Genomic DNA, 23,828 nt, shown 5'->3' with positions numbered 1-23,828 from the left:
TGAAATGTACTTCTTTGCCAGGCGGAAAGCTGCTAAGGAGAGCTGTGTTGAGAGCTATGAAAAAGTGACCCAAGTATTGAGGAATGTGTCCAAGCGATATTATTAACACCAGTTCTGCTGTCGGCTCTCAGCTGAAGGAATATTTGACGGAGCAAAAGCGCCCTCTTCTGGTCACATGACATGACTGTTTTTACAGGTTGTGACTGAAGACAAGCACACCTTGATGTCACAATCACTCATAAAATACTGACTAAAACATAACACCCGATAGTACTATGGTTTTTTTATAAAATTTCTTTACAAAACAAGAAGCTCTCTACTGTTTAGAATTCACATGCTACACGGTCCACGTTTATATTCCAGTACAAAATTATTCATAAACTGTCCCCTTTCATATAAATGGTTATGAAAATGAAAGACTGATACCCGTGTTCAGCTACATCTAATTGTTTTGATAGTATTTCATTTTTTGGATTTGGAATATATTGTAATAGGCCTATAGTATTACTGTATAGAAAATTGGTGTCTTCTTCAGGTTTCATTTTTTTTTTATTATTATTATTATATTAGATTTTGAACTTAGGTTGAACAGTTTTGTAAAGAGCATGTAATCGTGTAGAGTGCGAGAAAAGTGAGAGAAGAATTCCCTGAATGCACTGAAATCATGAAAGCAATGGAAAATGATCCACAGTTTAGCCCACACAGACCGCTGTTGTGCTCACAGTGTGAAGAGTTTTGAAAAAGTGACCTATGTATTGAGAAATGGATCCCAGCAATCATATAAAACTGTAATGAACAAGGCAAACATTTACTCCTAGTGTGTGATAGTGGTTTGTGAGATCAGCCATTGAACTTTCAGAGCATAAAATTTGGTTTTGGCAACATACTAAAATGCAATTCTTATATTTTTTATGTTTTTATTAAATTGATCTTTTGAACTACTGATTTTTCAGGTTTACTTGCTTATGCTTACTGAAAACAGCATCACAACAGTATATTGTATAGTAACAGCATATAAACACTTATTTACAGAACCAACATTTTTTTTTATTTGATTTAATTACCTACAAATATGAAATATTTAGCATTAAAATCTAAAAAGTAGGCCTCAAGAGATTCAGTCTCTTTTGAAATATTTTCTCCTAATTCTGTCCTGATACTGAATATTAAACAGATGATTCCTGGCACACTACATGCATGTCATGGAGGATACTGCCATCTTCTGGTCATTCGCTTAGGTCAAATGCAGCAGTGCTTTACAGTTCCTGAGGCTTTGAAACATTTAAATCTCAACTTGAAATTGAATAGATTTGAGTTTAAGTATTATTAAAATGTTTGTTATGTTTTTTGTTAAACCTCTTGCAGAGTTCATAAAGAGTTATAAATCTTGGCAACTTCAATTTAGAAGTTTAATGATATGAAATTAATTTAGATAGATAGATAGATAGATAGATAGCTGAGATGTCATTACTACATGCATGCTTGCTGTAGAAGATTCACTGAACTATACGTGATGCTCTGTTTACTTGCTAACATTGCTCTAAAATGTAAATTTTCTTCTCACAGTCACCCTCTCTCTCACGTCCACTGCTTCACACATGCCTTTTCTCCATTCTCTCTGGGACAAGTGAAAAGAGTACCTCTCTAATCCACTTTACACTGTCTCATCTGAGTATTTTTCCCCCTTTTATTCTCTTTCATTCCCCACTCCCTGGCCTTTACTGTTTTCTTCAGGCACTCATCCCTACAACTTCCTGAGTCCTGACAAAGACTGATCCTATTATAAAAAGGAAACAAATGATCAGACAGCCCTGTCTAGAAACCAACACTTTTTTTCTCCTAATAGGCCTGTCTAAGAGAGTTCAGAAACAAAGCTATAATGGAACCCAGCTATTAAAGTAAAAGAGAATGAAGCATTCCCATCAGATGTCACACCTGTTTGTAGGGTTGGGTTTCTCTCAAACTGACGCTGACTTTGAGTTGTTGTGCATCACTGATATGTTTCTCCTAAGTTTCACATTATTCACAGTGTCAAAAAAAGAAAGCTGATGATTGTCATCCTGTGAATAGGCCAATTATATCAAAATACACCTATGTGCCCGTTTTGCTCAATGAGGACTGTTGTATGAAACAGAGGTCTATTTGTAAAGCTCATTTTAGAGATTACAAGTGCAAAATTTGGTCCAACATTCAGGTGTGATGTTTAATTGATGGAGAAAACCCTACATACTGCATATCACATTTTTGGAGACATATATCAAAAGCATATTTTAAGTCTGCAAGAGAACTCAAAAACATTTTAAGAATGATTTGTTGCACTAATCATTTCCCTAATTGAAAAATGTATTTTGAAGTTTCTCATTTTAAATATTAAAAAAGATAAAAACAGGAAAAAAAAGAAAAAAAAAACATGGAAATACAGTGAGAAATGTGTAAAATGCTTGTTGTTGCATGAGTTGTGTAAGTGGTTCACTAATACAGCAATGACAATTCTAGTCTAATCTAATCCGACAATTAATATCACTAATTAGAATAGAATGTTATTTAATACAAATGAAAGATGCATGCAAATCTGAAACTGTATATGTCCTACTTAAAATGCATTGCAAATAGAATATGAATGCATTTAGTCTAAAATGAAGATCACAGAGCTTTCCATGCATGCATGTCAGACTGAACAGTGCAGCAAGTGAACCAGACTGGCCACCTGAACTTCCTCAGCATGACTTTTTCAAGCACTAAACATTTTTTGTAGAGGAACAGAGTTAAGCCAAAGACAAGCCAAAGCAATTTGACATCTTATATCACAGCAGCACAAAGATTCGTTTTTGCAATATGTGTCTTTTCTGAAGTTACTTGTTTCATAATTGCAGCCCAGGATTCTGCTTGTGTTGTCAGACAGAAGCGGCACGTAAACAGCTGTCAAAATCAGTTTCTACTCACCTCTGGTCTCCGCAGAGATAAAACAGAAGAAACTTTCTCATCTTTCCTTTCCAGGTGTTCTGAAAAGTAGAGTGTCCTGTCTGGAACGTTATCCCACAGAAATTCAATTTCATTCCAGCGAATACATCCAATGTCCAAGTTCACATGTTTTTATGAAGACCACTTTCATTTGAACCTGCTGATGCTCCACACTGCCTCCAATCCAGCACTGAGCTCCTCTGCAGGTAATTCAGAGTGCATCTGCCTGTTCAGCTCACTCCCTCTGAAGACCAACTACCTCCAGTCTCTGGTATTCCTGTCAAATACCAAAAGCCAGAGACAAGGAAGTTATGGAGAGAAAGGGAGAGAGAGAGAGAGAGAGAGAGTGAGAGAGACTGTGAAAGAGAGAAAATGACAGTGTGAGACAGAACGAGAGAGAGGTGACACAGAGTAACATCAGTTATTGCTCTGGCATGTGTTGAGACACATATAAGCCAAACCTCTGTAGCCCTTTATTCGCTGCCACACTGCCTCTCTTTCTCTCTCTCTCTCTCTCTCCTGTTCCTTCCTTTTCTCTGAGAGCATGCATATGTTATTATGATCACAAAAGCCTTAGGTATTGTTTATGAATTACCAGCCTTCCAGTCAACAAAGGCTATTTTCATAAGAAACCTCCATTTCATTTCAGCTTCAATTTGATTACCAGCTAAAGAATAGAAGCCCTTCGGCCAAACCCCCAGCGGCTCCCCTCTGTTCTCCCTGGTTTTATTCATGCCCATTGAAAGACCTTTATTGCTTTCCTTTCATACTGACAGAGGGAAAAGCTTTTAGAGTGAACCGTTGACAAAAAAATATTGCACAGCTATTTTGCACAATAACCAAGTGAAAGAGAGCACCCGGTGTATGCAATGTGCCCTTGCTGCTCTTCTTTCTTTCTCTGTTTTCTTTATATATTTTGATATTTTTGAAGCACAAGAATGGGGAATGAATGGTTGTTTGTTCAGAGAGAACAGATAAGGCATCTTGCAGTCCCACAGAACATGTCATTTTGAAATGAACACTAGTCTACCTATTGAATGGTCCAGGGTAGAGTGCAGGAGTTTGGCACAGGGCAGCAGGTTTTGGAGCTGGTGAGTTATGCTGTCTTGCTATGGAGAGTGTAGAAACAATTAACAATTGGTCCTTGGTGTATTGGAACACAAATATTTGGTCCAAAAATAAGTAATTTTCCCCCTTCAAAGAACATTTGAATTAAAATCCCATAAAAGAACAGTTTTTTCCTATTGTCAAGAACTTTTTAACCATTTAAAGAACCTTATGTGCAATGGAAAGGTTCCATGTTAAAGATTCCATTACTTAACATTAGTAAATGCATTAATTAACATTAAAGCAAACATACGCAAGTGTTTTACCTTGAAATATCAGTTTCAAAATCATTCTAGTGGTACACTGACTTCTAATAAGGCAAATGGCTTGCGTTTCTTTACCACGCTCCCCATTCTGGGACTGGGAAAATGTCAATTTGAAGAAGAGTTTGAATTCCGCGAAAATGGCGTATTGCTTTACGGCAGCAACAAAATACACATGTACAGTACAGCTATTCAGGACAGCGATATATTTACAACAGTGAATTCCACACACTTAACTGTAGGGGGCTTCAAAATCGAAAAATGCACAAAACTACATACAGATGCTTTAATAATAAGCAATACATTTGTTACAATATTTATTAATATAATGTTGGTTAATAAAAATACAACTCATTGTCCATTAAATAATATGTTGAACTTAACATTAATTAAGATTTAGAAGTATTTTCATTGTTAATTTGCGTTAACAAATGGAACCTTATTGTAAAGTCTTACAGCTGATTTTTCATGGAACCACAGATGTAAATAAAGAAACTTTTTTTTAAGTATGTGCAGTAGCTAAACACTACCTCACTGTCACTCAGCGAATCTTATTAGGTAAATGATAAATGACATCGGGACATGCAGTGTTTGTACAGCAGCAGTTAGTGTGCAAAAAAAAAAATTAAAAACACAAATTCATCTCCATCTGTGGCTATTCTGTCGTTATGTTTACCCTCATGTCATTCCAAACTTGCATCATTTTTTCTTCTATAAAACACAAATGGAGATGTTCTGAAGAATGTTCACGCTGCTCTTTTCCTTACAATATTATATATATATATTTTCTTTTTTTGCACACAAATAATGACCTCAGAATACAGCTCTTGCATCAAATTAATTAGGCTACTTTTGATGATCTGTCGCCATTCACTTTCATTTTATGGAAAAGAGTAGTGCAAATAGCAATTTTGTTTAACATCTTATTTTGTAATCCATGGCAGAAAATCAAATAAGTTTGGAACAACAGAGGTAAGACCAAACTTCCTTAAAAATCACCTCGGTCTGTCCACAAAACCTCATGTGTGTGTGCATTGGACTCTGTATATAGCCTAGCCTTTCTCCTCTGTGTAAGTGTTAACAAAAACAGGCGAAACACGTAAGACAGCAGTCGAGGCTAAATCCGACGTTTGTTCCAGACACAAGAGACAGGAGCGAGCACAAAGGGGTTCTTCATTTACCTGCCTGTCGTTAAGAAAAACGGACTGTGCCGAGTTATCGCACCGTTTGATCTGTGCGTTAAAAGATGAATTAGATGCTCTTTTATGTGTTTTATGAGTCTTTGTATTTATGTAAGAATATTCAGCAGTAGACAAAGGTGACTGATCCATTATTCATCCCTGTGCTAAGGCAGGTCTGGCAGTTTGAAAAGAGGCTGACATTTGAGCTTTTTCACCAACATCTGCAAAATTATATCCTTTCCATTGTAAGTCAATGAGGGGCAGTCAGTGCCCATAAAAGAATGAAATTTGGCCTGTCACTTTCATAAGGGTGAAAGTATACAACCTCATGCGGTATAAATGGAAAGGAGACAGAGCTTTTGTCTTTCATCCAGTGTTGTTCAGTCAAATGGGGTTTAAAACCTGATTTCGAGAATGCTTAAACAGTATTCTTGGTCAAGCAAGAATATAAAGTAGGCCATGCTACATAATCAACTTTTTAACCTGCGCTTGACATATTTAAACATGACTGGGAACAAATTTTGTTCTTAATCATTTAATACAAAAATTAAGCAACTAACTCACATGATAATGATTTCTGAAGGACCGTGTGACAAAATATACTTTAAAACAGTTATCAATTATTTTTGATCAAATAAATGCAGCTTTAGTGAGCAAAAGAGACTTCTTTAAAAACTATTACAAATCTATCTCACCAACCCTAAACTTTTGAACGACAGCACACCCAGCAAAGCCTTGTTTTCATGCACATAATATTACATATGTAATATCACATCTATCCTGACCGGTTTTAGGTTAGTTAAAAGCTAATTAATTACTAGCTACTATAATTAGGCTACATCTTCAACAGTGTAATTAGATTACTGTAAGAAAGTATTATTATTACTATTTTTTATCTACTTATTACTAATTCCTTTCTAAATCCCATATCAACCTCGACCATTTGATCAATAAGGATAGACATGAAACTGAAACTATTTTAATTTTCAAATAAATAATAGAAAATTGCATAAACTATTCTTGAACTGATCAAAGTATTTAAAGGGAGAAGATTACATTAAAACATGCATTTTAACATTAGACGTTACATTTTTATGTTAAACTATTGTTTTATATAGTACTGTTCTATACTCTATACAATATTAAATGCAATTACATCAAAGTAATTAAATTACAGCAATCAATTACTTAGAAATGCATTACACCCAACAACACTGATCCTGACTAAGGTTGTGACAAGCATAATTTCTTACATTACAGACTTGTGTGAATATAAATTGAAGTGAAGTATAAAGATACCATGTGTGTAAATCTTCTTTAGCACCATTAAGTCCATTCATGACTGTCTAACAGTCCATGTACAGTCAGTGTAGCTGGGAATATGATTTTGTTAACACAATTAAAACTTTTGAGACAGCACAGAGCAGCTCAATTAAGTGGCATTTAACATTTTCTGTCTCTCAGTACCGTTCTCTAGGCTTTGTCCTTATGTAAATGTGTCCTAAACGTCAGTCTTTCTCAAAATGTCAGTCGCCTCAGTTCTTACACAAAAGAACAACCTGCCTCCTTCTGCATGAGCCTCAGCCAGTGATTAAATCTCCCACAATGCCTTGCTGTCCCTGAGGATCGTGAGTCTTTGGAAGCGTTTGGTGCTAGTCATTGTTTGCCATAATAGGGCTGAGGTGGAGGTAGCGATGTTGGAAAACAGATGTGAGACACACACAGGAGGGTTTGCCACACCTGCACCGCAGCCCCGTGGGTTGAAATATTACTGTGCCAGTATCTCAAACAAAACAAACAATGCTAAACCTATGAGCAATCCAGTGACATTTTCATCATAATCCAGATATTCTTTTATACAACTCGAAGAAATAAAAGAAACAACATCAGGCCAGGAATTTAGATTGCCAATGAATATTGATTTCGGTTGGAGAGAGAGTACAGAAATACTGTATTTTGGTGTCATTGCTTGATATGGAAAGAAGGAGAAACATTTGAACATCCATCACATTACCAGTTTACACTAAACACAAAAACAGTCCAAAATCCACCTACTTCTCTTGAGTTTCAGCCTGCTTCCATCTGCATCTGTTGCCATCTCAGTCCTGGATTACACAGACAATGAGAACGAAACAATGGAGGAATTAACAGAAAGACGGTTTGGCTTGTGTCATGTCTGAACGGGGCAGTGTATATGGGGCTTGGGCCAGATTTTATACATGAACGGCTTAAGTTTGTCATGCTACTTTAGTGTGAAATACCAGTGGTATATCAATTGACTAGCAGCATGTTTAATCTTTTGGTTAAGATTTTCATTGGATTTCATTGAGACAGCAATGACTATTGAGGCCAAGTAGAAGCTATTAGACAGAAATGTGTCACACTGATATTATGTTGTATTGAGTGAACAAATCACAGATTTATTGAGAGTGTGTAATAGCAAAATGTTGTGTACTTTATCAGTGAATAAGACTTTAAAAGACTTTTAGGGTTGTTGTTTGTCTTATTGTAAATTAACATGTTCAACCCAATTCACATCCTCATTGTTTGTGTAAATTATATCATTTGATAATATACCCTACTGTTAAAAAGTTTTTTTAAAAGAAATTTATACTTTTTAGCGATGATGCATTAGTTTGATCAAAAGTGACAGTAAAGACATTTATGATGTTACAAAAGATTTCTACTTCAAATAAATGCTCTTCTTTCTATTCATAGAAGAATCCTGAAAAGTATCCGTTTCCAGAAAACTATTAAGCAACATAATAAATTACATTTAATTTCTTTTAATCATTTAAATAAAAAAGTTATTTTAAACTGCAGTAACATTTTACAATAATACTGCTTTGAATTATTTATTAGATATTTTTAGCTGGTAATACATTACGTATTGTTGATATTGTCATCATACAAGGACAGATCTGGCAACAGAAGAATTTAATGATGCAAAAGGAGGAATGAGACAAACAAATCCCATTCGAAGACTCACAGTAAGAATTTGTTTTTATTTAATTAAATCAGCAAGAAAGAGAGAGTAAGATAGAGAGAGTGCTTTGGGAAGAGAAAGTAGATGAGGTTATCTGGAAATTTCACAATACACAGTCATTTAGCAATAGACAATATTTCATTTAAATACATAAATTAGACAACATAGAAGACTCTTAATCTGTCGGTTTCTAACCACAGATTCAGTGTTAATTTAAAATCACTCTTGCATACATTTTTCTTAAAAAGGTTCTTTGAAATGCTGACAGAGCTAGAAATGCTGACAAAATTCTGGAAATCTCCTTTTTTCCAAAAAGGCACATTTCTGAGCATTAAATACAATACAGGATTATTTCTGTACATAACAAAAAAGGTATGTGAATGCACAATTAGAGTAGAGGATCATAATAAAATAAAAAAAAGGTACATGCTGCAAGGTGCAAAAGAGCAACCGGACGAAATTAAAACTGAGGTTATTGTAAAAGCAACTTTGAAATGACACCCCCAAAAAAATCTCTAAAAAAAAGACTAGTCCCCTCAGAAATGTCTCTAGTATTGTATTGCAAGGTTTTCCATTGGAAAAAATCCTACTGAATGTCATCCCTTATTGAACATATTGGCTAATGATTGAAAATGTCAAAGGACGCAGGCAGTGATGCAGGCCTGGCAACATTTGTAGGTACAGTGTGTCTATCATCCCTGAGACTCCCAGTTTTAGTCTAGGAACCAATGACATCTGTGACAGTGAGCTAAATGATCAAACTGCAAGTTATTTTGGCTGCTTTGCCAGACCACACCTGATCCTGTAGAGACGTTTCTGATAGATGATGTCCAGGTTCAATACATTTCTTTATGTTTATCATATCTGAAAATGAACTAGATACTTGGCACTGGCAAACAAAAAAGGCTTGAAAAGGATCAGGTTTATACTGTGACTGCGGGGATCAAGTTCAGTTTTGTCACAATATTTACAAGTATTTTTGGTCAGGAGTTAAGACTGATACTACACTCAAGATGCAGTTTTCATAAATGTACAGATGGGCTCACAAATTCGTCTCATCCCAGGATGGGTCGTTCATACTCTTTAACACTTTCCTGACAATCTTCTCCAGCTCTTTCCGTGCCTTTTGCTCTTCCTCAAGAGTGCGCTTCATTCTCTTGTTGTCCTGGTCATGCAAAATCAGAGAATCCGGGTCACAGCACCAGATATTGAATTTAAACAACATTGCAACACATTAAGTATAAGCAAACATTTACATGAGGCATGTAGACTAACCTGCTTAAGTTCTTGAACCTCATCCCTTAAGGCATAAACTGTATCCACCAGACTCCTGTAAAGGACATCCAGATGAAATCATCATGAACAACTACTGAGACTTCAGTTGGTCCAAGTTGACTTGCATAGTGTTTTTTTTCCTCCATACTATGGAAGTCAATGGGGACCAGCAACTGAAAGTGAACGTTTTTTTTCTTTCACAATATCATTATAAGATTAATCATGATATATAAATGCATAAACTGACAGCCCTAATAAAAAAAATTGTAAATAAATAGGTGAATTAGATGCAGAAATCTGAGATCTAACCTTTCTTCGATTACAGTTTGGCCATTGCTCTTTGTCTCTTCCACAATGATTTTCTCCTCTTCAGGAAAAATCATATGTGGCCCTGACTCCTTCCTTGATCCTGAAAAAAATTTAACCGTGTTAATGGATTAAAAGTAGAACAATAACATGTTGAACAACTCACTGACAGGTTATATAACTCATACCAGTATTATTTCAGTATAATTGAGATACTATTATAGTTTTTTATTAATATTTTTAATTAGTTTTTTTTTTCATATTAACTTCGGTTAAAATTTTAGTAATTTTGTTGTGTATTTTGGCATTTTTAGTACGTTTTGTCAATGTATTTTTATTTCAGTTTTAGTTAACTATAATAATCCTGAAATGTACAGAAACAGAATTTTAGGATGGTGTACTATTAAATGTGAATGTTTCTGTCCTATGAAAGCCATGGAGCAAAAGCACTGAAAACATCTTTCTTTCTCGTTCATGAACAACCATGTCTCCAATATGTTCACAACCTAACATGTTAACTTCAAAAATTATATGCTTGCCACTTTCAATGCAAACAAAATGTATATACGAGCAGCAGCTCTTACGGGACATAGAACCCATTCTGTTAGTGTGAGTTATCCATATACTGTCATAGTCCGAGTCTTCAGATTGATCAGAGGAGGGAAATCCGCTGCTACGGCAACCCACAGCATCCACACACGATTGGTCAACATCAGCCAGCACATGATTATGCATCAAATCAGTGCCCTGCCATGCTAATTAGGGATGGGGATCAAACCAATCATATTGGAGAGGACAGATGGGTTAAGAGGATGGACCAAACCAAGAGGAGTAAAGTGAGGGAGAGCCCAAGATGCCCGGAAAATTATATATATATATATAAAAATGACAGAATGAAATAAAAATATAACAATAGTGGGACAAATTAAGAGAGAGATGGGTGAAAAAGAAATGAATGGAAGGAAGGAAGAGGAAAAGAGACAAATATTCATGTTAAAAAGAGCAGAAAATATTAAGTGTGATCAACGCAGTGGTAAAGAGTTTAGTCAACATATATTTATATAGCCAATGCCATTAAAAGGCAGTAAAGATGTTGCAGTACTTCACAGACATATGTAAAAATGTTTGACAGAGACATCAGGACAGATTTTGTAGGACTCAAAATATGGGACTCATATTCCAAAAACACTACCCTTTTAAAGTTTAGGATCAGTAAGATTTTTAATGTTTTTGAAAGAAATCTCTTTTGTTCACCAAGGTTGCATTTATTTGATCAAATACAGTAAAAACAGTAATATTGTAGAATGAAATGAAGCTGAAATTTTATCAATTCAAATTTTTTATTTTTACTCCAGTCTTCCATGTCACATGATCCTTCAGAATTCATTCTAAAATGCTTATTTGCTGCTCATGAAACATTTCCTATTATTATCAATGTTGAAAACAGTTGTGCTGCTTAATAGTTTTGTGGAAACAGTGATACATTTTTTCAGGATTCACTGATTAATAGAAAAGAAAAATATATATATTTGTGACAATGTAAAAGCCTTTGCCTTTTCTTTCAAAGAAATCAAACTGCCTCGAAGCTTTCAAACTATGCAGTGTATTTTAGAAAGAACTTGGGGAAAAAATACATTTAAAATGCGTCAAAAATGCCAGTATTACGTGGGATCCACAGTTATATTGTCCTCACTCATTTACATGGACAAATCCCATCACAGAGTCTGGGACTGAAGTGAGATTTGAAAATTGCAAAGCAAATGAAAATCACAAGAAATTACATAAAGGTGTAGACTAGAGAGTACATACTTGAGTTTAGTGTTTGCCGTGTTTTAGCGCTTGTGCAGTATGCTTCGATCACTTTCAGGATCTGAGCATCCTCCTCCAGAGCTACAGTACCTGATGGAAAACAAGAAGAGCACATAAAAGATGCCAGGGGTAAGAAAACATTGCGAGAATATAATAAAGTCACTATGCTATCTTACAAACAGTAAACACGGAAGCAATACATGTGATGAGTTTGTAACAAATACATCACATGCATATGCAGAAAGTAACAGAGCATTAATAAACTTCAATAAATCATTAGGGTCATACTTTTTCTCACAGCAAATTCCTCATCAGATGGCTTCCTCTCAGATTTTCGTTTGGGCAGAAGCTTCTTCATGCTTTTGGGACTTTTACTGAGATCCTGAAGGACATAATAAAATTAGACAAATAACCAAATTGAGTCTCATAGATAAGTTTATTTAAAGGGGTCATATGATGCGATTTCAAGTTTTCCTTTCTCTTTGGAGTGTTACAAGCTCTTGGTGCATAAAGAAGATCTGTAAAGTTGCAAAGACTAAAGTCTCAAATACAAAGAGATATTCTTTATAAAAGTTAAGAGTCAACCACGCCTACCTAAAACGGCTCATTCTAACACGCCCCCACATGTCTACGTCACGATGTGGAAATATTAGCATAATGCCGCCCAAATGTGCATGTAAAGAAAGAAGGCGTGGTTTCAGGAACAGCAGTTAGTGTTGATGCAGCCATGTCAGGGAGACGCTGTGTTTCTTTATTTGGCCTTCCGGAAGTAGATGCAATTAGGAATGATTGGTTAAGATTTATTTACAACAGAACAGCACAACCCAGATGTTCGAATTTGTGCAACGCATTTTATGGATGACAGTTTTTTGAACCTAGAAGAGTACAAGGCTGTCTGTGCACAAAGGCTATTTCTAAAAAAAAAAAAAAAAGGGTCAATTCTGACTTTACTATGACAATCTGGCACTTCTGAATCAGCGACTGTAAGTATGTTTTGTTATTAGTTGAAGTATTTGCTATTGACTGTTCAAATGTGGAATTTTGCGCAGCGCAGGGTAACGCATTGTGTGTGTGAGTGTGTGTGAGGGGAACAGGGTCACATCACAGGAGAGTGAACAGCCTGTCAGAAATCATAGCACGTCAGCGGTCTTAACCGCGGCTTGTGTACTGCATCATCACTGTGTCTGTCACACGACTCAGTTGCTTTTTCGGGCTTGAACTGATGGTAAAACTAACGACATTATTAACTGTCTTGATATTTACTTTGAAAGCTGAAGCTCGTGATTATGGTAAGGGGCGTTACATTTCCGACGCGTGATTGTGGTGTTTGGCCAATCACAATGCACTGGGTCAGCTGGCCAATCAGAGCAGACTGCGCTTGTCAAAGGAGGGGGCTTTGTTGAAAACAACGTGTTTGAGAGAGGCGGGGCATAGAGGACCTACAATAATGTACAGTATTTGAAAAATAATGTGTTTTTTGAACATTAAAGCATATCAACATATTCTGTTACACCAAATACACAAAATAATGATCTTTAAAATAGCATCATATGACCCCTTTAATAAACAGATGTTAGTTAATAAATAATACGTTTTAACCATTGGTTTATAGTGATTCTTCTTCTAGAGATGCTATTAATGTGTCAACATACAGTTCAAATGTAACATGATACCTCTTTGAAACACAAGGCAGCTGAGGGTTTTAGGGGTGGCGCAGGTCGGAGACAGCTGAGACTCCAGGGCTTCTGGGTTTTGGGAGGCTCGAGGGGTCCCCACATCATACCGCTGTGAGGGGTTCCAAGTGAAGAGAGGTGAGGAAGAGTGTGGTAGACTGGAGATCCGCTCACACCTCGACTCTCTGAGTGTCTGGACGGGGTGAGAGGGTGAGACGGCAGCTGAACAGGAAGGAGACAAGCCGGTGAGTGACACTGAATATCGCTGAATATCAGTAATTCTTAACTTAGATATGTCACAGAGTCTGATAATTTTTTGAAAGATGTTAATACTTTTATGCAGCAAGGACACATTAAATTGATCAAAAGATTTTGATAAATATAAATGCTTTTCTCATGATTTCCACAGTACAACTGTTTTCAACATTGATAATAATAATAAGAAATGTTTCTTAATCACCAAATCAGCATATTAGAATGATTTCTGAAGCATTATGCGACACTGAAGACTGGAGTAATGATGCTGAAAATTCAGCTTTGCAATCACAGAATTTTAAAAACATATCCAAACACAAAACTTTGTTTTTTTATTTAATAATATTACTGTTTTACAGTAATAAATGCAGCCTTGTTGAGCATAAGGATTTTCTTTCAAATTGTACTGACTGCAAACTCTTGAATGGTAGTGTATGTGTTTCTCACCGTATGGCAGGGAACGTTCTGTGGTTTCAAGTTGCTGGTTGAAATGCGTTTGGTTTGCCGGTGTAGATGATCCATCCAGTCCTGAAGATCTTGCTGGTTATTACAGATCACCTGGATCCGCTCGATCATATTTCCTGCACACACACACACATCATTACTGCTCAAGCATATGTATTCTCAATATCTAGCAATAATAACATTTGACATGAGGGCAACTGGGTGGGAAACTCACCAGATATTTCAAAAGCATTTTTTGTGGTGTCACTGTCCTCTATTTTATTTAGAGTCATTCCAGTCAGAGGCAGCTTCCCCTGTGTAAGGCAATCAACCAATCAGCTGTCAGCATTTTAGGGCGTTATTAATACTGAGATCCATTCTGAGGTCATTCTAACAGAGTTATATAAAGTAATAATAGAATAATATGAAACAGTGTAATAATAGAATAATATGGAGTATGAAATTCAGCCCATTTTACTGCCCAATTTTCAAAACATGAAATAATAATAAAACATGTAAAATGTACCGTATGTAATCAGTGTGCAAGCAGCATCTACGTTTAACACAACTGTGCATTTTCAGTCATATTTGTATATCGTTGTCACCCTTTGCTTTGTGCATGATGGTGGGGGTGCTTTATGTACCATAACAGATTTCAGTAATTATACAAAAAAAACTACAAACTGAAGGTAATCATATGCTTACTATCCACATACTAGTTACATATATACATAATGATTGTTGGTGGGTTTTACTGCAACACACACAAAAAAAAGTAAAATATTAATACAATATTGGGAAAAACAGCAGTAAAGTAATTTTTACTACAAAAATCAGAAAAAGTATAGTGCAGTGAAACACTGATGGGACTGGAGATTGTATTTATACTACAGTGAAGTTTTACCTGGTAGATGAAACCACTCATTCGAGGACTAGCAGACAACATGAGAAGTACATGAGGAAACAGCAAAAGGTATCGCTCGTTCTTCTCCTGATGAAGCAGAATATTACAATGAAGATTTACATTGAATACAAAATCAGTCAATTAAAATCTAAGAAACAACATGTACAATAAAAATAACAAACGATAGCTCTTAAATAAAGTTTTTTTAACCAGGGGTCCATGGAGAACATACTAAATAGTTTGGTTCTTGAAATGTTACATTTCTAACTATAAATGAACGTAAATTTAGCTTTTATTTTTAAATACTGGAAGTCCCTGATGGTTGGTTAAGTGCTGAACACCCCTAGACTATTTGGTAACATTCACCTCTGCGCCGTGGTTCTGGATGAGGACTTGAGACATGTAAAGGACAGAGCCCAGGGTCTTAATGCCCTCCCCTTCCCAGCCCCGAATAGACTCCATCAGAATCTGCAGCTCAAGTTCCTTCCTCTTCCTCACTTCCTGACACTGGGCCTGAAGACACAACAACAAACGTTCACAAATAAGCCCAGCATCCCATTCTGAAAGATAGCGCAAGTCAAACAAACAGCTTATCATCATCATCTCACACATCTTTCATCCTTATATACTCGTGAAAACAAAGAAACTCAATGATGTTGACTTTATAATACTCACGGAGAGATTTTTAAATACTGTCATGCTCTTCTGAATGTCTGGATAATCTGGATGAAGCGCCTGAGCAGAACAAAGGAAGAATATGAGCGAGTTAAACTGGTATACTATATAAACACACAGATTTTGTTTCATTCCATAACCAGAATACTTACACTACCCTTAAATATTTGGTGCCAGTAAAAAATGTTTTAAAAGAAAATAATAATTTAATTCAGAAAGGATGCATTAAACTGCTTAAAAGTTACAGTAGAGACATTTATAATGTAATTATAACAAAACATTTCTATTTCTACTTTCTATTCATCAAAGAATTCTGAAAATATCATGGTTTCAACAAAACTATTAAGCAGCACAACTGTTTTGAACATTGATAATCATAAGAACCAAATCACCTTATTAGAATGATTTCTGAAGGATCATGTGACACTGAAAACTGGAGCAGTTTGTCATCACATGAATAAGTTACATTTTAAAATGTATTAAAATAGAATAGCCTTGGTGAGCATTAGAGAAAATCAAAATCATAAAATTTAAAAAAAATCGGGAAAACCCAGCCCTAAACGTTTGAATGGTAGTGTACATTTTGAAAAAGAGAGCGGTTGAGTACCTCCATGTGGCGCTCCATCTCTTTCAGTAGTGTGGGGTATTTCTCCAGTCTCAGGAAGGGTTTGCTCAGGCCCGTGGTGAGTGTGAGGATCCCTGGGCTGTTTGCACCTTTACTTTCCATAAACTCTCCTAATTCCTCACTGAAACATACACACAAACAAACAGACGCTGATAGACGGTGTTTCTGAAACTCAATTGTTAAGAATGAATGAAAAAGCATCTGCCCAAGATCAGGCGTCTATGCACTGTGCTTATTGCGTTGTTACGCACCTGTGTTGTGTGAGAACGTTAACCGCAGATGGATGGTTGGAGCAGTAGGTCACATACAGACTCCTCATCTGAGGAACGAGGGACAGGAAGAAGCCACCTATTCTCTGCTGACTCTCTGGAACTCTGCACACAACACACACCAATTCATTTAGAAATAATAAATGTTTAATAAAAATAAACACATAAATGAATGTTAAAGTTGAACAGAGCTAAAAATTGCACACATCTTAAAGGGGTCAATATGACGCGATTACAATTTTTCCTTTCTCTTTGGAGTGTTACAAGCTCTTGGTAAGTAAAGAAGATCTGTAAAGTTGCGAAGACTAAAGTCTCAAATCCAAAGAGCTATTCTTTATAAGAGTCAGCCACGCCTACCTAAAACAGCTTGTTCTAACACGCCCCCACATGTCTACGCCACGATGTGGGAAGATTTGCATAACGCCGCCCAAATGTTCACGCAAAGAAAGAGGGCGTAACTTTTATTCTCACTGTAGTATTGTTGTTGCCGCCCACCTCTGCTCACTCAAGCCGGCCTCCGCATACTCTAGGCCGTGGTGTGTGACGCTGTTTCGTTGTGAAAGCGAAACTACTTTGTTTGGTCTTCCAAAAGAGGACATGACTAGAAATCAGTGGTTAAGTTGTATTTACAACACTGTTCCAGAACAGTTCAACCCAGATATTCAGATGAGTGCAGCACATTTTATGGAGGACTGTTTCCTGATCCTGGTAGAGTAGACCACAATGCCGGCTGTTCTGACTCACAGACTGTAAGTACGTTTTTTTATATTTAAAGAATTTGCCACTGACGATTCAAACGCGAGTTTTTTGGGCAGTGTAGAGTAGTGTTTGTTGTTTGTCATTTCTCCGATCACAAATGCAGACATGGTTTTATGTTTACGCGGCGCGATGCAACGCAACGTGTAAAAAGACAGTATAAGTCATTATAATCAGTAATTATGTCCCCACTGGATGCAACACATGCCTCGTTTATAATGGATTTTAATGTTTTTGTCTCGTCGCTCCGGCCGGACAGAGCATCACAATAAGGTAGGGGCGTAACATTTCTGTCACACGCTTGAGGTATTCGGCCAATCACAACGCACTGGATAGCTAGCCAATCAGAGCACACCTCGCTTTTCAGACCAATGAGCTTTGTAAAAATCTACGCATTTCAGAAAGGCGGGGCATAGAGGAGAAACAATAATGTACAGTATGTGGAAAATAATGTGTTTTTTGAACCTTAAACTGCATAAACATTTCATTACACCAAATACACAAAATAATGTTCTTTTTAGCAACATCATATGACCCCTTTAGACTTCTAAGGTGTGTTCTACCAGTGTATTACTGGTAACTGCCACTAGATGTCAAACTGTGAACGAGTGAATGAAAGAACAGGATGGGGACTCTTACTTGACGCTTTCCTCCAGTGAATGCACCAGTGTCTGCTGAAATGAGCTGATCTCCTCTAGATTTCCCATGATGTGACTGATGTCTGACACGCTGAGCCTAGAAAGAGAGAGGGATGGCTACTGAACTACTATTATCTCTATGTTATGTTGGACTCTGGGCTTGTGTTCTTACCTGTCAGTGGGCTGTAATGCTCTCAGATACGTTGAGAGGAGAGTCTGCAGCTCTTTACAGTACTCTGTCTCGGTTTGTACAATATTCTGAACCACCTGTGCATATGACAAAAATGAACAACAGTTATGCATGCATGACAAATTAAAAGAACAAATTTTAAACATTATTATTATTAGTATTATTTTATTAGTATTAGTTTGCAACAGTGTAATGATATAACTGGACACACCAGACTGTGTTGTTCAAATGTCATGCATCTATAATATCATATCGATTCATAGTTAGCATATATGACATAGAACATCATTTGAAATGCCTAAAGGACCGAAAGTTAAAATCATCAGCATGCAAGGAAAAAAGGGGTAAGTACTCATGATTGGTCTCTTATCATCACAAATGCTCAACATTTAACAACCAGACAGTTATAGGTGGTACACAAATGGGAGAAGCACGTCGCTTTGGACCTGTTAGTTTTCCAAGTGCAAAAAGACTAGAATCTAGGGTCGATTTTAATATGTTCATTATCCTTGAGGACAAAACACTGCAGGCATACAGAGAAAGTGCGAGAAACGACAGAACTGGGCCAGTCCTGGCATGTCATGATAAACTCTGATTTCAGTCTAACTTAAGATTTAAAGACATCCCTGTTTGAACAAGGCTAGCTAACCTCTCTTAATACATCTTAGCAGCTAAAACCTCAAATGCAACAATAAATCTTCAATCTGTCCACAAATAGACAGCAGATGAACCTTGAGATGCAGCCATTACCTGGAAAAGTATTATAGCATCAATCAAACAATGACAATGAAACAAAGTTTCTACCCAAATGTTGTCAGGTGGATAACCTGTGGAATTTATCCAAAAATTTGTAGAGATTTCTGCTGGAAGTTTAGAAATGCTATTTTTTTTCTCTGCTGGCCTTGTCCATTAAATATATAAAATATTATAATTTTTAATTGTTGAAATCTATTTTTTTATATATATATTTACATTTTATACAAACAAATATGGAGTTGAGAGGCCACTGGAAAATATATTTAAAAAGCTCAAAATAAAGTTTGTTTTGTTCTGGTCAATTAAATAAAATTAATTTAGAATTTTCTTTGTAGAAATGTATTTTTATAAATTTACATTTTTTACATAAATATTAATTTTAGAAAACATAAAATAAGTCAATACCAATATTCACTCATCCATTTACAGAATTATAAAATTCTGCAGAGCTTTCTGAAGAGATCTGCTTCCACATATTTAATGTGGCTTTGAAGACAGATCTATATCTAAATATACAAGAAATATGTTTTATGGATACAAGAACGGCCGCATTATAACAGTCCAAACTTGAAAACGCCAACTTTTTTCCCTCCAGAGTTAGCCAGGACCGAGAAAACCGACAGTTTGTCTGTAAACAAATGTATGCAAGCACCCCTGACATGAACAATACCATTGGACGTCTGGACAGCCTGATCGTTACAGCCCTTTCAAACTGTGTCCTTAACTTGAATGGGTCTCCTCCCCTAAAGCTGCTGTAAAAGACTGAACCCTGCCTGACCTCAAACTAGCGTCCTCCTTAAAACACACACACACACACGCTCTTCATCTTCAGCCGGTCTTCAGAGGAGTATAGGGTCAGTTACTGCAGATTCTCATCAAACATGACACATAACCAACACAGACACAGACAGCGCAGGGCCCCAGGCACAGCTGTCCCCCGAGTCAATGAGATGGAAAAGATGACCCATATTATAGCATGACTGAAAGACAAACACATGCACTGAACTGATAACCAAATACAGACATTCATAACAACACATTTACATAAAAATATGCAAATAGAGGCCCAGACACACACATTCTCTGTTAACACCTCTAAAAATACACATAGAAGCATATTCACACACACAAATGTTTGTTTTTCTATCATGGTGGGGACTTTATTGACTTCTACTGTTTTTATACTGAGCCAAAGATATAATGATTTCTATCTCCTGCACCTAAAGCCATCCTTCACAGACTTTTCTGCATTTTCATTAAGATTGTTTGTTTACCAAGCTGTTTTCCTCGCGCACAATGTAGGTGACTTCAATTTTAATATCCTTGTGGGGACATTTGATCCACACAATGTAGGCAAAACCCGACCTACGCATACACATTAACAGCTCATTGGGTTTGCAGAGGCTCTCAGATGGAGGCTTCTGGGAAACGTCGCATGAGGAAACGAAGCACAATAAAGGAAATTCACATACACAGAGATATACAAAATCATCTGAAAATGACTTTTATTAACAAAATTGTTATTGTCTGGATGTTGAACGTGTGTGTTACTGACATTAAATCAAACAAAAACCAGGAGCAGCATTTGCTGGTGGGTGTTTAAACTTGGATTATCAACTCTTAAGTAAATCTAGTTTGGCGAGGCTTTTAAACCCAGATTAAAGCCTTATGACTGTAAATTCGCAAGGATTAGTCCAAAGCTAAAATCTGAGAAAACCGGAAACAGCACTGTGTGAATATCCTTGCAATGCACAAGGTTTTAACCTTGATGTTACTCAAAAAAGAAAATGAGTGGCATTGCATTATCTTTAGCTGTGTGAACTGGTTCATGGATGCATCTGGTCCACATACATTATCGTTCAAAAGTTTGGAGTCTGTAAGATTTTTGAAAATTTTTTATGCATTTTAAAGTTGATTGCATTTAATTGATCAAAAAACAGAAAAAAACAGTAATAATGTTTGAAACAATTGTGCTTTTTAATATTTTTGTGGAAACCATGATACATTTTTGTCATGATTCTTCAATTAATATAGAGTTCAATATAACAGCATTTAACAACAAAAACTTATATAATATTGCAAATGTTTTTACTGTCACTTTTGATTAATTTAGTGCATCCTTGCTGAATAAAAGTATTAATTTCTCTTCTTTTAAAAAAATCTTACAGCCCTACACTTCTGAATGGTAGTGTATATATTGACTTTGTATTAGGCATATTGATGTTTGTCAATTAGGATATAAAGAGAAGGATTTACATTTTGTATTCACGCAAGTTGAATGTGCTCTTCATAGTGAAGTCTAAAATCACAAAAATCTGCAGTGTTTCATAACCCTCTAAAATGATTCATAATGCTGCTATCACAATCACTCCTAATATCTTAAACCTTAGTCTTATCTGTCAAGTACAGGCAAGGTTGGTGGTGTGTGCTTGCTTATTTGGTTAGGGAAATATCAGTGCAATACAAACTCCCCAGAGGCACCGCTTCCACCCCACACGCATCAGAAATAATCAACGCGCTCCATGTGGAAGGTGTTACGTGGCACTAACGCAACACTCCAGCACATCTCTCTTACCACATTATAGTACATCTTGCAGTAGTTAGTGGTCTCAAAGCCTTTGGGTGGACTCTTCAGCGTTCCAGACTTAGGTGACACAGGTTTGTCTGTAGGAGAGAGCAAAAACAGAACAAAAGGTAAGGAGGTCACCTTAGACCAACATCTGGAAACATTTTGTTTCTGTTATTGAATATTGAAGTACATCTCTCCTGCAGTGAGCAGTCAGGACATCAATATTAGATTTAGATACCTGGAGGGGGAGATCTGAGTTTACAGGAAAACATTATACTTCTTCAGCAAGACGACGGTTTGAACATTTCACTTAGTTCAATCCATTATGGTTCATTTACACTAATATCAGCAACGTAATGTGTGAACTTCCTGGAATCATCAAAATGGAACATTTCTCATGCTTTTCCACAAGAAAACATTCAGTTCATTGATAAAATCCATTTTTCTCCACTTGGCAAATGTGTGATTTCCCTAAGTTCTCAACAAAAGAGCTCAACATTTCCACAAACCAAACCATTCATTAGCGGTGCTTACGGAGCTAAACATCATATTTACTATTGCACATACGTAGGATTAATGATTTGAACAAATCTAGTTTTAAGAGGAATAATTCACCCAAAAATGACAGTTGTGTCATCATATATTCATTCTCATGTTAATCCAAAACTGTATCACTTTCAAAAGGAGGAAGAAACTCTCCTTTTGCGTACAACTGAAGTAAGTCACAGGATTTTTAGATGAACTACCCCTTTAATCATGTAATCTGAGCTCAAAGAAAACAGTGCATTGCAAACCCTACACTCTTCCCCTTTTCCTAACTGCAGTCATTTTTGAGATGACGTATGAAATCAATATACTATTAATGTCTACTACAAGTAATGTTGGGCATGCATTTAACACAAGTAAATCCTATAAAAGAGTCTGGATCGTTAAGTGCTCAGAGAGTGGAATAAACTTGAGTGTGGAGCCATATTCAGAGGAAAGGGGAAGCGCTGTCATCTGGCTGCTGCACTTCCTGTCTTTGTTGTTGGATGGTGTTTCCTTCCTGTTAAGCCCTGGATGTTCAAGCTCTGATGTCACCTTAAATGATTTCCATTCAAAGCTGGGTCGAATACACATTAGGGTAATTTCCCCAAACATGAGAGGGAAGCATCTGTTTGGCATCATGGGGTGTACATGATATTTATGTTTGGACTGCAGAACAAGGGTCAGTGGTTGTGTTTATACTACAGCGTGCATACAGTGAGATAAGGCTACGAAAAGCTGGTTATTTAAAATACACACTACCGTTTAAAAGTTTAGGTTCAGTAAGATTTTTTTTTTAAAGAAATTAATACTTTTATTCAGTAAGGACACATTAAATTGGTCAGAACTGACAGGTAGAATGTTACAAAAAGATAAATGCTGTTCTTCATTCTTTCTATTTATCAAAGAATCCTAAAAAATGTATTATGGTTTACACAAAAATATTAAGCATCACAACTGTTTTCAACATTGATAAAAATAAGAAATGTTTCTTGAGCACCAAATCAGCATACTAGGATCATGTGACACTGAAAACTGGAGTAAGGATGCTGAAAATTCAGCTTGGCATCACAGGAATAAATTATACCTTAAAATATATTCAAATAGAATACAGTACAACTCATTTTTCATTGTAATAATATTGCCAATATTACTGTTTTTACTGTATTTTGGGTCAAATGTATGCCTTGGTGAGCATAAGAGACTTCTTTAAAAGACATTTTTAAAGTCTGTTTACCTTTCTTTCTTTTTTTTTTGGTGGGATGAAAATGTTTAAAGGGGAAGTTAAAATCTTAAGTACTAGATCAGCAGATTTTATTAAAGAACTAAAGGAACAGAAGGTTTTGTCATTACAAACAGTGCCTTCAGATAAAGTGTCCAACCATTTACTCTTTTAATTCTTAGTTTGCTACCTTGTATGCAGCACCTGGTCCTGTACTCAAGCTGGGTTGAACGAGCGCACATTTTTCCACTGTAAGCCTGTAATGGTCATATAATCCCAAAGTTTTTGGCTTTTGCAGAGAGCTGCCATTCAGTTCTCTTTTCATTAAGCCTGTAAGTCTTCTTTTAATCGGACCCGGGCAGATTTTACATTTCCATGGTGCCACAGTGCCTCGTACATACAAGTACAAATATACTTTTAATATATATATATATATATA

The 23,828-nt window shown here is 36.2% G+C and overlaps 1 protein-coding gene across 2 annotated transcripts in view; it reads right to left on the bottom strand.

Moving 5' to 3' along the window:
• Positions 1–8,865: 8,865 nt before the first annotated feature.
• Positions 8,866–23,828, bottom strand: part of LOC107567796 (rho guanine nucleotide exchange factor 7-like) — a 28,640-nt gene continuing 13,677 nt past the window's right edge. The window contains exons 6-22 of one of the 2 annotated variants that reach the window (XM_016253560.1): positions 21,649–21,737; positions 18,300–18,394; positions 18,129–18,224; positions 16,716–16,838; positions 16,447–16,585; positions 15,840–15,899; positions 15,531–15,677; positions 15,165–15,251; positions 14,496–14,574; positions 14,264–14,397; positions 13,562–13,783; positions 12,177–12,270; positions 11,889–11,978; positions 10,664–10,834; positions 10,083–10,182; positions 9,774–9,828; positions 8,866–9,663 (exon numbers count right to left, since the gene is read on the bottom strand). In XM_016253560.1, the coding sequence (XP_016109046.1) occupies positions 9,541–9,663; positions 9,774–9,828; positions 10,083–10,182; positions 10,664–10,834; positions 11,889–11,978; positions 12,177–12,270; positions 13,562–13,783; positions 14,264–14,397; positions 14,496–14,574; positions 15,165–15,251; positions 15,531–15,677; positions 15,840–15,899; positions 16,447–16,585; positions 16,716–16,838; positions 18,129–18,224; positions 18,300–18,394; positions 21,649–21,737 (1,904 nt within the window). In that variant the 3' untranslated portion in view covers positions 8,866–9,540. The remainder of the gene's footprint in view (positions 9,664–9,773; positions 9,829–10,082; positions 10,183–10,663; positions 10,835–11,888; positions 11,979–12,176; positions 12,271–13,561; positions 13,784–14,263; positions 14,398–14,495; positions 14,575–15,164; positions 15,252–15,530; positions 15,678–15,839; positions 15,900–16,446; positions 16,586–16,715; positions 16,839–18,128; positions 18,225–18,299; positions 18,395–21,648; positions 21,738–23,828) is intronic. The other variant, XM_016253561.1, reaches the window with a different exon arrangement.

The sequence above is a fragment of the Sinocyclocheilus grahami genome, unplaced genomic scaffold (assembly GCF_001515645.1).
Source record: "Sinocyclocheilus grahami isolate Dianchi unplaced genomic scaffold, SAMN03320097.WGS_v1.1 scaffold1188.1, whole genome shotgun sequence".
Taxonomy (NCBI): Eukaryota; Metazoa; Chordata; class Actinopteri; order Cypriniformes; family Cyprinidae; genus Sinocyclocheilus; species Sinocyclocheilus grahami.
The sequence above is the reverse complement of the archived record's forward strand: the minus strand, read 5'-3'. Positions and strand labels throughout refer to the sequence as shown.